The sequence below is a fragment of the Athene cunicularia genome (genome assembly GCF_003259725.1).
Source record: "Athene cunicularia isolate RWA chromosome 18 unlocalized genomic scaffold, athCun1 chr18_part1, whole genome shotgun sequence".
Taxonomy (NCBI): Eukaryota; Metazoa; Chordata; class Aves; order Strigiformes; family Strigidae; genus Athene; species Athene cunicularia.
The window spans coordinates 8,975,942-8,990,662 of record NW_020799123.1 but is presented as its reverse complement, the minus strand read 5'-3'; the positions used below and the strand labels follow the sequence as shown (position 1 = coordinate 8,990,662).

The 14,721-nt window shown below is 42.3% G+C and overlaps 1 protein-coding gene across 2 annotated transcripts in view; it reads right to left on the bottom strand.

The window, feature by feature from the left end:
• Positions 1 to 14,721, bottom strand: part of RAB11FIP4 (RAB11 family interacting protein 4) — a 99,945-nt gene that overhangs the window by 68,391 nt on the left and 16,833 nt on the right. For both annotated transcript variants that reach the window (XM_026860988.1, XM_026860989.1), the window contains 2 exons: positions 11,626 to 11,713; positions 369 to 457 (listed from right to left, as the gene is read on the bottom strand). In XM_026860988.1, coding sequence (XP_026716789.1) covers positions 369 to 457; positions 11,626 to 11,713 — 177 coding nt within the window. Of the gene's footprint in view, positions 1 to 368; positions 458 to 11,625; positions 11,714 to 14,721 lie in introns of those variants that run through there.

Sequence of the window (14,721 nt, the reverse complement as noted above, 5' to 3'; positions counted from 1 at the left end):
CCACCAGCCAAAGTAGTATCAAGGTTACCAACAGTATATTGTTCACCTACACAAATTAAATACAAATCAGTGTTTTCCACTTGTGTGGTGCCAGTGAGCTTGTATGTGATGTCTTCCTTCATAGCCAAAAGAATACCAAGGCTTAAGAGGAATGATATCCAAATCCTAAATATTCTTATACCACCTGACAGCTACCCTATGTTAAATGCAGTTTAAACCAGTACAGAAGGCTTGCTAATAGTCATGAATCTAGGAAGGAAGAGTCAACAGGCCAAGTAAAACAACAGCATTTACAATGACCCAACTACACATCACTCCAGAGGCTTCCGCAGCCCACTAACGTGAGACAGAACTAGCACCTCTCTTACCTGGTAGTAGTAATCAACATAGTGTGGCTCGTAGTGTCGAGTCCCAGAGTTTTCAGGAGACAGAACATCTTTTAGTAACTCTTCACAGCCTGACAAAGAGAAACAAGAGCAAATGGTCAGGCTAAGAGGTTATCTTCCCAGAGGTTGCATGGACAATGGAGAAAAAACCACAGGTTTGTAGCTAATCTGTATACACAAAGCCTTGAAAGCTAGCTCTGGAATGTTTAAATGGCTGTAACAAAGCTCTGCCTTCAGAGTTCTGCACAGCACATATTAAGCTTGTGGCACTTCAATAAGTGCAATTACACTAATGCTGACTCTCAGCACAGATACGCTACGCTGCAATGAGACTGAAAGCTGAGCGTTGCTTGGCTTGGTGAAACTACCCCGGGGATAGAAACCCACCCCTGACCAACCCCAGACTCTGAAGTCAAACACTGGATTTGCAGGCTTGGCATGAGCCAGTGTCTACTGCATATGAGTGCCAGTGGAGGAGCTACTTCTGATTTTCTCTAAGTGACAAAGAGGCAATACCTAAATGTCACAAATTCCACTTGAAAAAGAGCTCTGTCACAGAGCATGTGGTGTTTGGCAAGCAAATATCTATGCACTGAAACTGGAGATTTTCAGATTCTGCGTTTGTTTTTGTTAACAACCACATTAACAGCTGGAAAAATCAATGCCTGTTTCCCTCAGTCCTCCACTCATCTGAAAACCTGAGACAAATATAGAAACACTGAAATCACCAAATGCCTCATTCCCCATTAATTACCAGTGACTGCACTTGGCACGTCGAGCTGCAGACAGCAGTCATGTCATCAGGCCAGGCTATTTTAGAATAACCAGCTTACAGCCTTGGGCCTGAAGTGTGTGAAACCTTCTCAGCATGTGTTAGACATTAGCCTACTTGGAAGCTGCAATTATCCACCAGTATTCTTCTCTTCTGTCCCATCACTAACACAATGTATTTGCTGTGACGTTACAAACTGATACCCACTCATGAGGCAGGTGAGCCAGAGGAAACAGTAAGGTGAGAAAAGTGTGAACTGCACAGGTTTATACTGTTAGCTGATCTTCTCCCTTCTAAAATAAAAGACTAACATCTGCAGGGGTGAAGATACCTTGTGGTTATGGAGAGGAGTCCCTTACAAAGGAGTACTTAAAAGGACAGAAAAGGTGACCAGATGGAAGCAGCCTAATATGGGGGATCAATACGTTGTTCCTGCCTCCCCCCCACAGGCATGTGTCAGAGGCAGCACATGGAGAATGAAGCAACCGTTACGATGGCAGAAGGGACAACAGGCAGCAGGACACTTTTCCCTTTTCCAACTTCTGCAGCAAAGTGAGATTCTCAAGTGGCACAGAACAGAGAATAAATTCAGCTATTAATTGCACACTTCTGTGCCATTTTTCTCCGATGGAGAAGTTAGTGCGTGAGAATGGTGTGTTAGTATCACTTCCCAAAGAAGAGCTCACCTGGGAATAACAATCCAAAAAAATAATTTACTGGCTGATAAAGGCAAGATGTTAATCTTGGTTGCCTAAAGAGGACATCTTTCTACATAATTTGCCCTGCCTGTGACTTCATGCTTCCCACCCAGCTATGATCCTTGCCTTTCCCTTGGTTTCATCATTAAGTGTGCCAGCCTGTGCTTGCCTGAAGTTATTCCCTAGTCCTCTTTCAGAGGAGAATTCAATTTGCTGGTTTTACCTTTTGACATAAAGTAGTATGTAGAGTAATAACCAAAGTAGAATAATAACCAAAGCTTATTACTCATAAAACTGCCTTATGCCAGCACCCACTGTGAGAGTCTTTACATGTATGAACTGCTTACTTTGCTAATAGGTCTCTGCATGATATGGAGCACCAACTCATTAAAGTGAGTTATCTCCAGCAAAAAAAGAAAATAAATGCCAAGTGCTACACAGTAATGGAAGTAAATTAGTGTAATGAAGGAGATGTGTTTACACTGTTCTAAAATCTCCCAACAACAGTATCTTCAGCCATAATTTCAAGCCTTATTTTCATAATTCAGTCCTATTAACAACAGTGCTTCTAGCTGAAGACCTCTAAGCAGTCAATATTCATTTAAACCTGTTAGGGGAGAAGTTATCACCTCCCCCAACTTTCTTCTTTGGTGGGGAAAAGTCACAAAAGCTGTGAATCTTCAAAGAAGGATTTAACTGCCCAGAAGAGGGGGACTCAAAAACCTTTCTACATTCTCTCTTCTTGAGATGCCAGCCAGACTGGTCTCAAATCTAGAGTGTAGCTGTGGGTCTTTTGTGTCCCCTCTTTGCTGTTCAGTTCTTACCCAAGATTATTCCTGATCACATTCTTTTATTTTCCTTGTCCATTAAGGTGGACCCCTACATGATAGCCCCATGCCATTTAAATTCAAGCCCATTCAGTAAAAGCACTGGGGAGAAAAGCATTGCCTCCTTTGTACCTAACCTACTCGGGGCAGCCCCCACTTCTATATGAGGGCCACCTGGCACAGGCTTTTATGTCTTGATCCAGGACCACAGAAGCTGATCAAGCATTTGACCCATTTCCAGAACATCACCAGGCATTTAAACCAATTTGTTTACCTAGTTGCATAGATTAAAATAGCAAATTAAGCCAAATCTTGCGCTTTTTTTTAAAGTCACAGGCCAAGTTTCCATTGGCACTGACAGACTCAGGATGTAGGTTCATCTGAGACTATCTTCTTCTGCAAAGGTGACTTTTTGGTGGGAAGATGTCTGAGTGCGGACGGAGTGTGCAGCAACCAGTGTCCCCTGTGGGAGAGGTTTGCTTAGCATGCAAGCTGCCATGACAGCTTGGATCTTGTTCACCATGTGGGGAAGATCCGCATGTTGTTATACTCCATAAAAAAGGGAAGAAGAGGAGGAAATGCTGGGAGGCCACCTTCCTCTGAGATCACATCATTGCTACCCTGCAAACATCTGAACCTGTTCCAACATCCACCAAATCAATGGAAAGATGGCCACTGGCTTCACGAATCTTAGGATTGTGCCACTGGTTTTATTCCTGTTAAGAACTGTATTTAAAGAATAAATTCTCTGTTGCTCTTTTTCTCTGTGAAGACACAAATCAGAATCTCTTAACTCTGAAGGACTCTGGTACTGGTCTTTTCTTCAGGCCATCCCTTATCACCAGGAGGGAGGGTTTTGGCACACTGTTGGGAAATGCATCAGCTTTCAACTTGGTGTTTTTCTGCAACAGTGCTAACATATCTCACCTTTTGCTCCCCTTATCTAAATGATAACTTGAATTTTTCAAGTACTTCAAGAGGTTTACACAAGGGGCTTAATATAAAGGAGAGATACTAGAGTGTGCCAAATACCACGTGTATGACTTATTATCAGAATATATTTTGGTTTGCAGCCTGGGAAATGCCAGTGAGCTAGATTAGTGTGTCACAGTCTAGACAGAAAACAATGAAAAAACAAGGTTTACTCTGGCAAATCTCAATATGGAAATATGAAGGTACTGGACAACAGTTTGCACAGTGAGCAGTCTAGTCTGGCACACATGGTACTCTCTGCTACCAGTACCACTCTTGGGAATAAACATGCTTGCTGAGCCTTGCAGAACTGCCATGATGGATATTTCAAGCTGTGCAGCAGTATGTGCCCAAGGCTAGAATCTGTCTATAAATAACCCATTGCAAATAAGCTAAGGAATACTTTCTGGCTACTTTAAGGACCTCCTGCACTAAGATGTCCCATTATTGCTATAACTTAATTTTCCAGGAAATGGTAAAACCAAAAGCCACTTACATGGCTGATTAGAGATATTTCATTTGCATGTCTACTTGTATCATAAGATATTAATATGCTGGACGTTCTCTCTTCCTTACTACAGTTGGGAAAATTTCCTGATCTACATTTCAGGACAGCACTTGGCAAGGAGACTGAGCTGCACTGCAATCGTAGTGAGGCAGTAGACAGAGGCAAAGAGCTAACCCAGAAATAGTTTCAAATCCTTGTGTATTTACTGCTGCATCTCTGCAAAATGATGCCTTCTATGGAGGAACACTGCTGAAGGGCTGTGCATTATATCACAGAATCGTCTAGGTTGGAAAAGACCTTGAAGATCATCTAGTCCAGCCATTATCCTAACGTTGACAGTTCCCAACTCCACCATATCCCTCAGTGCCATGTTGACTCTACTCTTAAACCCCTCCAGGGATGGGGACTCCCCCCCCGCCCTGGGCAGCCCATTCCAATGCCCAACAACCCCTTCTGTGAAGAAATGCTTCCTAATATCTAGTCTAAGCCTTCCCTGGCTCAACTTGAGGCCATTACCTCTTGTCCTGGCACTTATTTCTTGGTTCAAGAGACTCATCCCCCCTCTCTGCACCCTCCTGTCAGGTAGCTATAGAGGGCGATGAAGTCTCCCCTCAGCCTCCTCTTCTCCAGACTAAACCCCCCCAGTTCCCCCAGCCGCTCCCCAGCAGACCTGTGCTCCAGACCCTGCCCCAGCTCCGTTGCCCTTCTCTGGCCACGCTCGAGTCATTCAATGGCCTTTTTGGGGTGAGGGGCACAAAACTGAACCCACTCACCGAGGTGCTGCCTCACCAGTGCCGAGCACAGGGCTCAGATCCCTTCCCTGTCCCTGCTGGCCACGCTATTGCTGACACAAGCCAGGATGCCATTGGCCTTCTTGGCCACCTGGGCACACTGCTGGCTCCTGTTCAGCCAGCTGTCAATCAACCCCCCCAGGTCCCTCTCTGACTGGCAGCTCTCCAGCCACTCCTCCCCAGGCCTGTAGCCCTGCTGGGGGTTGTTGTGGCCCAAGGGCAGCCCCCGGCATTTGGCCTTATTGAAACTCCCCCAGTTGGGCTCAGCCCATGGCTCCAGCCTGGCCAGGTCTCTCTGCAGAGCCTCCCCACCCTCGAGCAGATCAACACGCCCACCCAACTGGGTGTCACCGCAAACTGACTGAGGGTGCCCTCGATCCCCTCGTCCAGATCATCAGTGAAGATGTTAGACAGGAGTGAACCCAATACCGAGCCCATGACCGGCCACCAACCAGATTTAACTCCGTTCACCACAACTCTTTGGGCCCGGCCATTCAGACAGTTTTTACCCAGCGAAGCGTGTGCCCATCCAAGCCTCGAGCAGCCAGTTTCGCCAGGAGAATGCTGTGGGAAACGGTGTCAAAAGCCTTACTGAAGTCAAGGTAAACAACATCCACAGCCTTTCCCTCATCCCATAAGCAGGTCGCCCTGTCATAGAAGGAGATCAGGTTATAAATCACTGTGCAGGGTGACACAGATTAGGGACAATCTTATATCTGGAGAAAGAATTTAACTATCAGATCCCAAAATGAGAGTGGCCAGAAGCTGCTGAATTGTCTTTTCTGGTTAAAGACACCTGATAATCCAGCACAGAGGCAGCTTCTCTGTGCCACTGAGAAGACTGTTGGACACACAGACACGTATGAGTTCTTGTTTAACAAAGAACTGAGTCATTATCTAGTCTGGTCTGTCAAAATTATCTGAGTTAAAAACTATTTATCCTAATATTAAAAATGAATAAGCAAACACAGTTCATTTGACCAGAACTGGGTTAGGGAGTAGCGTATGAGCTTGGAATTATTTGCACTTTACAGGGCAAAGTGATGTAAAATGGAAAGTGACCTGTCCCTGGTCAGGAAGCTGCTGCAGAACAAGAATTCTAAGTAGTACCAAAACCATTGGGTCATTTACCCTTTCTTTTTGTGAAAATAAATTTCTAAGATTTTTCCTTTTGTGAAAATACCTGACTAAGACTCGTAAACTCTCAAAACACAGTTCTGGCTGTCCAGAGGCAGGACAGGATCATCTTTAGTCCTAAGCAAAGATGATGAAAGTATTTTACAAGTCACTGAAGGGGAAGACCTGAACTTTTAACTTTTTCAGTTCACTCAGGATGCCAGACACAACTTCTCTTACCAGATAATTTTACAAATTTACCTTCAGTTTCACTTAATAAACACAATTGTAGCAAAGTGATTTCCTGCAAATGCTCCAAGAAGGAGATTTAACCCATACGGCACCAGGCAATTTTCACAAGCAATTAAGCAATTTTAATATAGGAAATCAAATCTGGTCGCCGAATTGAATGTAGTCGGTTCCTGGCATTCTTCCTAAAAGCAATAGCTTTTTACTTTATCAACCCTTGAATCTTTAATGGTATAGTAGACTCATTTATGGTTTCAGGCTGTATTTAGTAAAATTTAGTTGAGTCTCAGAAAACTCTGAAGTACTTTTAAGAGAACCAACTTCAGTTCATTAAACAGCTATAGTGTAATTTACAACAGGAGAGCTCAGCTCTTCACATTTATGTGACAGCCCTCCTTGGAGCCATCCCAAGTACCACTCCTGTCAATAACTTATTCTTATAAGAATGGATAGATTCATCAAATCATCTCCAGTTACACTGTGAAGTTTGTGAGCTATAGCTACAAGCCTAAATGGGTTCATCAAGCCTGAGGTTTTCTGCAGTGCTTCACTGAAATTCCTGTGCCAGTGCAGCTGTCTTCGGTATTGGTATACATTACAAATACTGGTGCCTGGCAAATAAAGATAAACTTTTACATGACTGCAACATTTTAATCTCTTATTCCAAATTGGATCTTCTGGGCAAAGCTGGTACAATACCATTCTCAGGTAAGGGACTGCAAATTAGATTTTAAAGTTTATTAAAAGAGGCAGTCAAAACTTGGCACTGATTTTGTGAGAAATATGTACGTTTGGAGCATCTGAATGAAACTATAAAAGCAAAGTAAAAAAAATAAATCTCCAGTGAAGCAGAAGGCCAGAAATATTCTGCTTTGGAAAACTTTGCAAGAAAAAACCCCAATCAAATCTTGTATTATATTATTTTCATATTCTTTAACAGTCCAGATAATCTGTCTCAGTCTGAACTACCAGAACAGCCAACTTCCCTTTTTGAGTATTTCTTTAAAGCTTTGGGCAAATCTGTATTCTTGAAATTTTCATCAAAATTGCTAGGAACTCATGGGGAAACATATCTACTTTTTAACTTTAATCTGCTCACATTAAGACTTCTTCTAGAAGCTTTCCAGCCAACTGCAGTTATTAGATGCCTAAAGATCCAGGGAAGCACAGGGGTGGATTTCTGAAGGCACATAATGGTCTGTGTTACTATTTTGAAGATTTAAAGGTTTCAATTGCTGCAGGCGGGGAAGGGTATAAATTCACAACTGTGCTGCTTCTGCACTGTTAATGAAGGAGCTCCTACAACTCCCTGTTTTCAAATATAATATAAGAGCATAATTTAAACGTCCTTAAAACTTCTACAAGATGAGGAAAATACTCACTTGCTCCAGGAGAAAAACAGGCTGTATGATTTCATCTGAAAAACCTGATTCTGCTAGAGCACAAAGATTGCAGAAGTGCTCTGTGCTAACGTGGCTCAGTTTCTCCCATTATGAAAGCCATTACTTGTCCAATTGGTACACAGTGGTCAGAGTTGTTTTCATGGTTAAAATAAGCTATAAAGTCAGACTACTTTTGAATTTATCTTTTAATTCTATGATAAATTAATTCGTATTCGTGCTGTACCCTCATTTCTGTGAGCAGCAACACCAAGGTCAGTAGGGGGAGCTCACCCTTTACTTGTCAGGGTTTGGGATTTTTTAGAGTGGAATATCAAAGCAGAGAGACTATTGTAAAGACAACAGAAATCTTAAAATAGAAGGAACAGGTCAGACTTAATTAGAGCCTGCTAAATGTACCAAGAGCCTGGTCCCACAAACACATCTGACTGTGGAACCTACCAGCCTGCACAGCACATCAGAAATAGCAGTTCCACTCAAGCCTTTAAGCATTACAAGTGGCAGAAAATATTTACTGGATCAGTATAATAAATTCAGCACAGCAAAACCAGTCATTGACTCCACCGAGCAAACAGTCATGGATCCCACGTTGACCCTGCTGAAATCAATGGGAATTCAGCCTCTGAGTGATGTTCTGGCTGCTCTCGAAGTCTCTAAGCAGTGCCACTTCTTAGGCTATACTGGCTTTGACACAGCTGCTAGGTAAGAGGGTAGAGGTGTTATTTCATGGCAATTGCTCTCCAGACAGATGCAGTTATTAGAAATAAAGCCATGCAGTGAGCAGATAGAGAGGGCAGCTTCAGCAGGAGTAAAACCTTCATGTGCTGGGATTCCAATGAAATTGCTGCAAAGCTTTAAATTTGATAGCAAGCCTGTCCCTGGCTCTGGCAGAGCATAATTTTGTGGGGAAAGCAGCGTAGACAGCAGGGGTTCAGCACAGATGCTGAGGCAAAGTCCTTTAATCCACAAAGGGCCAGCAAAAAGAAGCAAAACTTTCCATAAACGGAAAGCACCCTGACTGTCCAGTATTCTACCCCAGAGACACAGTAGGAATTAATTTCTCCAACACACTTCTCCCCTCTAGCATAGATACCTCCACTTGAAAAAAATCCTTTCGATCACTTCCAAAGGTCCCTGCTGTTAGTGAGACTCCTCAGCACATCCTTCCCCACAGTTCCTGCTACTCAGCAGCTGAAGATTAATTGTCTTTTCCACCTGATAGTCCCAGCAGCTGCTGTGAAGGTACATGATTCGTATGTCATGAGGTTTATCCAGCTCACAGCACTAAGGAGGAGACAAGGCTTGATGTCCCCTTGTAAAGGAACACAACACTTTTCATTTGTACCGTTCAAGAGTGAACAATGCCCTGATTTATGGAGGAGGGAGGCCAAACTGCAAATTTTAGATCCAGGGTTTGGGGTTTCTCCTTGCAGCAAGAGCTGCTACCAGCCAGTTACAGAGCAGACATTGAACACTCCAATGTTTGGGATTTTTTTCAGGTTCCAACATTTAGTTTTTTTGCTAAGATCCATACCTGGGTCTGAAATGTTTAAATCAACATCATCAGAGGTCAGTTCTTTACCACTGAGATTTGAATCTGTTGTTCTTTAAACACATTCAAGGCACCGAACTACCGAAAAAACCTTGACACCATATCACTCTGTGCAGCAAAAAATTTCTTCAGCATACTATAAAGGCAAGCATCTATGAGACAAATTAATTTGTTGTCTCATAAATAAGAAATATGGCAAGGCATTAGGATAGTAAAGCTTGAATTTAAACATTTGGCTTCCAGTGCTAAGAATAACACAGCTTCATATTCCATTACTGAAAAAACCCACCGGATTTATAGTAGGATCTCATTTTGCTCTATTAATCTGATTGCCCCAAGCAACTGCAATAGGCTGAGATGCCAAAGAATCATATTTATAATCTGTTGCTGCCAAGACAAATTGCTTTTGTTTGATAACAAGCCTGCTGCTACCCCTGGGATGTGGCTGCACTGAAAAGTGAGAGGTAACAACACTGTGGAGGTTTTCCATTCTGAAAGGTAGACATACCCTTTCTGATATGACCAATTTAATTTTTAAGAAAAATGGGGCTGGTAACTAAAGACCAATAAAACTTCCATACTGTGAGGTAAGCAACAGAAGCAGCTTTTCTAAAGAGATGCTGTGAAAGCATGCATAACAATGTCTTATCACAAACAGATACAACTGCTCCTGCAATTATATACGCTTGGCACTGACACTGTGTAAGTGTTGACAATGCTAATGATGTGCTAAGAGAGCTCTAGGTGATGCTGCAGAATCGGATGATTTCTCTGTATCTGTTCATGTATACATACTAATATCCATCGCGCATATGATTTGGACCCTATCTATAATATGTTCCACATACAGGCTTTAAGCTAAGGTATAGAGTATATATAGTATATAGTACATGTATTCCAGAGAGTTTGATTCAGTCACATCTTTGCAGGACTAGACCTTAGGATATGAATACACAAATCAGTTCCCACAAGGTAAGCAAGGATGAAAACTCCCACGGCATCATCGCTCTCTGATAACTGTCCACATGCGCATGCTGTCCCTCACACAAAAGGAAACGTAGCTCCCCACTCCTTTACCGAGTCCTGCCCAGTGTGGACGAGGGCACAGTTATTACAGAAGAGAAGTTCTTCTGAGTCACATCTATGGCCTCCTGATCATATATTGTGCATTTGTGCACATCTTTAGACTCTGAATTAGAGAGGACTACCAGATGATTTACAGAACTTTTGTCTTATTTAACCTAGAACCCAGTTTCCTAGAGCGTTTCCTGGAAAAGGAAAACCTCTAGTATAGACTTTAGTGTCTGTACACTAATGTATTGATTTTCCCTCTGTGCTTTCTATTGCCTTCTCTTCAAACACATCAGTGTCACCTTGGAAGATGTTTCCATGAACATGGACTGAAAGCAGCTTCTCACTGTAATTTTACATAATTATACACTGTCCTTGGCTGCCATAAACTTTAATTAAAATTGCTGTGGTGTTACATTCTTGCATCATTATGGCTTCATAATAATCTCATCGTAGCAGACTCTCCAGAGGCTTCTCCTGGAATCACACTATGGTCACTGTGACTTTCACCCTGCCACTGAAGTGAAGCCTCTGGGCTATGACTGCACTCTGGCACTTCACCATGTGTCTGGAAAAGGACAGACTAGATTATTTTTCTATGGGAAGCTAGAAAACTAATCAGCAGCAAAACAGCTCAAGTCCCTCTTCACTGTTTGCTTCGTTGCCCTTTGGCTAAGCTATAGCATAATAATGTCTGTGTCTTCTGTCAAGGACTGTTTCCTTGCAAAACGAATTGATTTGATCCATCTGGTCTCTTATCTTTGGGGCTTGTATGGCCAATCTGTAATTAACCCTTTTCATTTCCAAACATGTCCCCAAGTACTTTGAAAACATAAATTAACTATACCTTGCAGGTAACTCAAGAAGAGTATAATAGTCTTAGATTTCCTAGTAGAGAAACTAAAGCCCAAGGACTCTCTAACTTCCTTAGGTAAATCAACAGCAGAACCAGATGACAGCCTGGAAGTATCAGACTTTGGCACTGCCTGCTAACCACAAAGCTACTCTTTCTTCTGTTACATTTGTCTTTAAACCACATCACATTTGTTCTGAAAAACTAACAGTAAACCAATACACTGTGGATGCAGGCATCCTAGTATTGCTCACATTGACACTTGAATGCACAAGAAGGAAAAATATAGAGGTTCTGTTCCCAGAGTTGCCCTACTGTCACTACAAATATCCATAGTCAAAAGAGAGGATGTCTTCGGTCATACATCTTCTGCATCCGGAGAAACATTAGTTGAAGTAAAGAGGATTATTTTTAAGAAATATGCACATACCTTTGATAGCAAAAACTCCATGACAGAAGTCCTTAAAATTGATTCTTCCCAAATCATTTGGGTCCAAGTACTTTGCCAGTTTTTCCACCTAAAAGAAAAGATCATAAAATACGTGTTGAGCTTGGTGCATCATCTGTTGCTCAGCTGGTCTATATCTTCTACAGAAGACCCTAAGTGGAAGAATACCTGTAATGTTCACTTGAATCAGCCAACAAATTGTTCTGCAAGTAGAAATCACGACTTATGGTTGGAATACCTGGTGCTGAGGTGTGTGCTCTGACCAAAGCTTCTGCAGCTGAGACATATTAATACTCTCATATGGGAATCTGAAGAGCTTAATATTAATAAAGGGTGAATCTGTGACCTAGTCTCTCATCATAGAGCAGGGTGCTAACAGAATCTCCTTCCCTAGGAGCCCTTGCCATATATGCTGCTCATAGGAACTTAAAACCTTAGTGATCTCCATCTCTCTTATCAAAAGTTATTGGGGAAGGAGAAAGGACAGACAAAGATGTGCACAACCCATAGTAACCTCATTCCCTGAAGAATCCAGACTATAGGAGATAAAACTCAGTGGGCACTTGGGATCAAATAAAACTTCCTTGCCACAGCAGAGAATACAAGTTTTGGATAGGAAAATGGAGGTATATTAACAGCACAAAAGGATTCATGTGGTAAGACAGAGAACGGTTCTGTTCAGTACACTATGCAAATAAGCAATGTACTTATTGCTTATAATCTCAGCTTCACAGTTTAGCCTTTCTGATCATTACTCACCAGAAAATGGGATTACACTCAATATAAACACAGCCACCAAACTGCCACTGGCCCCAGAGAAGGTCTGGCAGATTTTTCAGGAGGGTTTTGGGGAAGAGAGAGAAAAAACAATCTAGACTGGAGAGGCTGTTGTGTGTTGCGCTGTCTAGAATAAATGAATAGAGCAACAAGTAGTTGAAGAAGAATCAGGAAAGAGACAGAACAGTCCAGGGAGGTGGGCACAGTGATGGGACACCCCATCTGGCTGTTCTCCTCCTCTCTGTGATAAAGATGCTGCATGACATTGCAGAAGTCCCTCATGTCCCTGTGCCTCTGCCTGTTGAACTCCGCAGGTACCCTCACTGAGGCAGAGGCAGCCTCTTGCTGCTCGTAAGCAAGCTCACAGCCAGCTGCAGCACAACTGTGACCTTGATCTGGGCCCTCCAGACACCTTGGAGTATAAACAAGATGAGTGTAGGAGGCAAGGCCAGCAGGCACATAGGATGCTGCACAATCCTGGTGACTATAGTGTGAGCTCAGATATGTCAGTCTGAGCAGCAACAAAAGCCCAGCTGGAAAAATATACAGCAAATGAATCCAGATGACCCAGTTTCTCAATTTTCTGGTGATTTTTTTTTTTTTTTAACATGATAGCGGAACCCTAGCAGTTTCTTAAAGCCCTGCAGATAATGCATTAATGTGTGCGCATGACACTTCTGCTTTCAGATCCTCTCAGTGCTTATAAATTCACTCTGTGCCCATAAATGTCATGATCAGCCACAGGCCTCATTTAGAACAAGGAAATCTGGATGAGAAAATGACAAAATTTTTACTCACATGCAAAATTCTATGTTGAATGAGAAAATAACATTTGCTCCCCACATTGAATCCTTTCCCCTCTCCTTTTCTTAGGAAAAAAAAAAAAATCAGCTCATGTAGGCAGGGCAAATAAGGAGCTGTATGATGACGCCAGAGCCCACGGCAAGTTAGAAATCGTCTTAAAACTTTATTATTGCAGAAGGCTTCAACAACCCAAGTCCTGCCAGCTGGGCAGCAGAGCCTTGCTGTCAGCCATCATGCCACTCGTGATCAAATTCCTACATCTGGTACCACAAGCAATTACTATTGCCCCACTAATTTATAGCAGCAGAAGACATGTTTCTGTTCCCAAACCATAGCCACTTCACCAGGAACAGTCGGGTGCATTTAATGCATACAAGACTAGCTGGAAATCCTTACTGAAACCAATTAAGTAGAGACACTCTTGACACGGGAAAGCTGGGTCAGTGTTACCCCCGCTCACCTTCACAAACAACACAGATGTTACAGGAGGATGAAGCAGTGCCTGAAATTCCTTTCTTCAAACTGTTTTTGGGTGCATTCGAAACAGCATAATCAAACAGGCCATTAAGGCTGGGAGCAGCAAGATTTTACAGCTGAAAATCTTCCTGACCACTGTAGTAGCTTAAATACATGGCAGCGGTGTCAGCTGGTGTAAATCAGCCCGGCTCCAGAGGCTCTAATGAAGACCTTGGTGTGGCCACTAGCTGAGCATGTCCCCTCATGGATACAGCAACAAAATCTAATCAGACACTAGTCTTCCAGGTTACAAAATCAGCCTGTAACTCTCTTTGACAAATGGCAAGTTCTCATCACTGTAATGCAAATAAATAGTATTTCAGATGTTTGCAGGGTTGCTTTAGAGAATCCTATTCCATGTAGGTCTCTTGCTAAGAGGCAACAAATTGTGTTTTAGGTTTAATGTACAGATTCCTGCAGCCAGCTGGGAAGCCTCTACACCGTTTAATATTGTGCTATAACACAGCAGTGTTACTGGGTGTTCCCAGTGAATATAGCACATTAAGTTTATTTCTCAGAGTTGATCCAATGATTTTAGTTTACCAGTTGCTCAGACATATACATTTACATTTTTTAAAATCAAATTAGATGAGATGTTATAGGCCTGGGGGTGTGTATTATGGAGGAACAGAGAATACTTTCACATTTAGGTCTAAGCAATGTCTTAACAGTAAATTAACTTATCACCTGAGTAATGTGCTTCAGTCTCCAGTTTCACCTAAATCTAATTTCTCAGGTTTTCAATTAGATTTTATAATGCAAATAACTGGCATCAGTGCAGGAGATGATAAAGAATTTACAGAACAGCCTGATGGAATTTATGTCACTAGTGTTCACATCTTCAGCCAATGCTAATCAACAGCTCCCAGCAAAGGTCAGGGGCTACATGGATTTTGATCAACTGGGACTATGTTTAGGTGGATACTTGCATGTAGTTTGTGCATTAATATACACACATGTATTGTACATAAATCCCTGCAT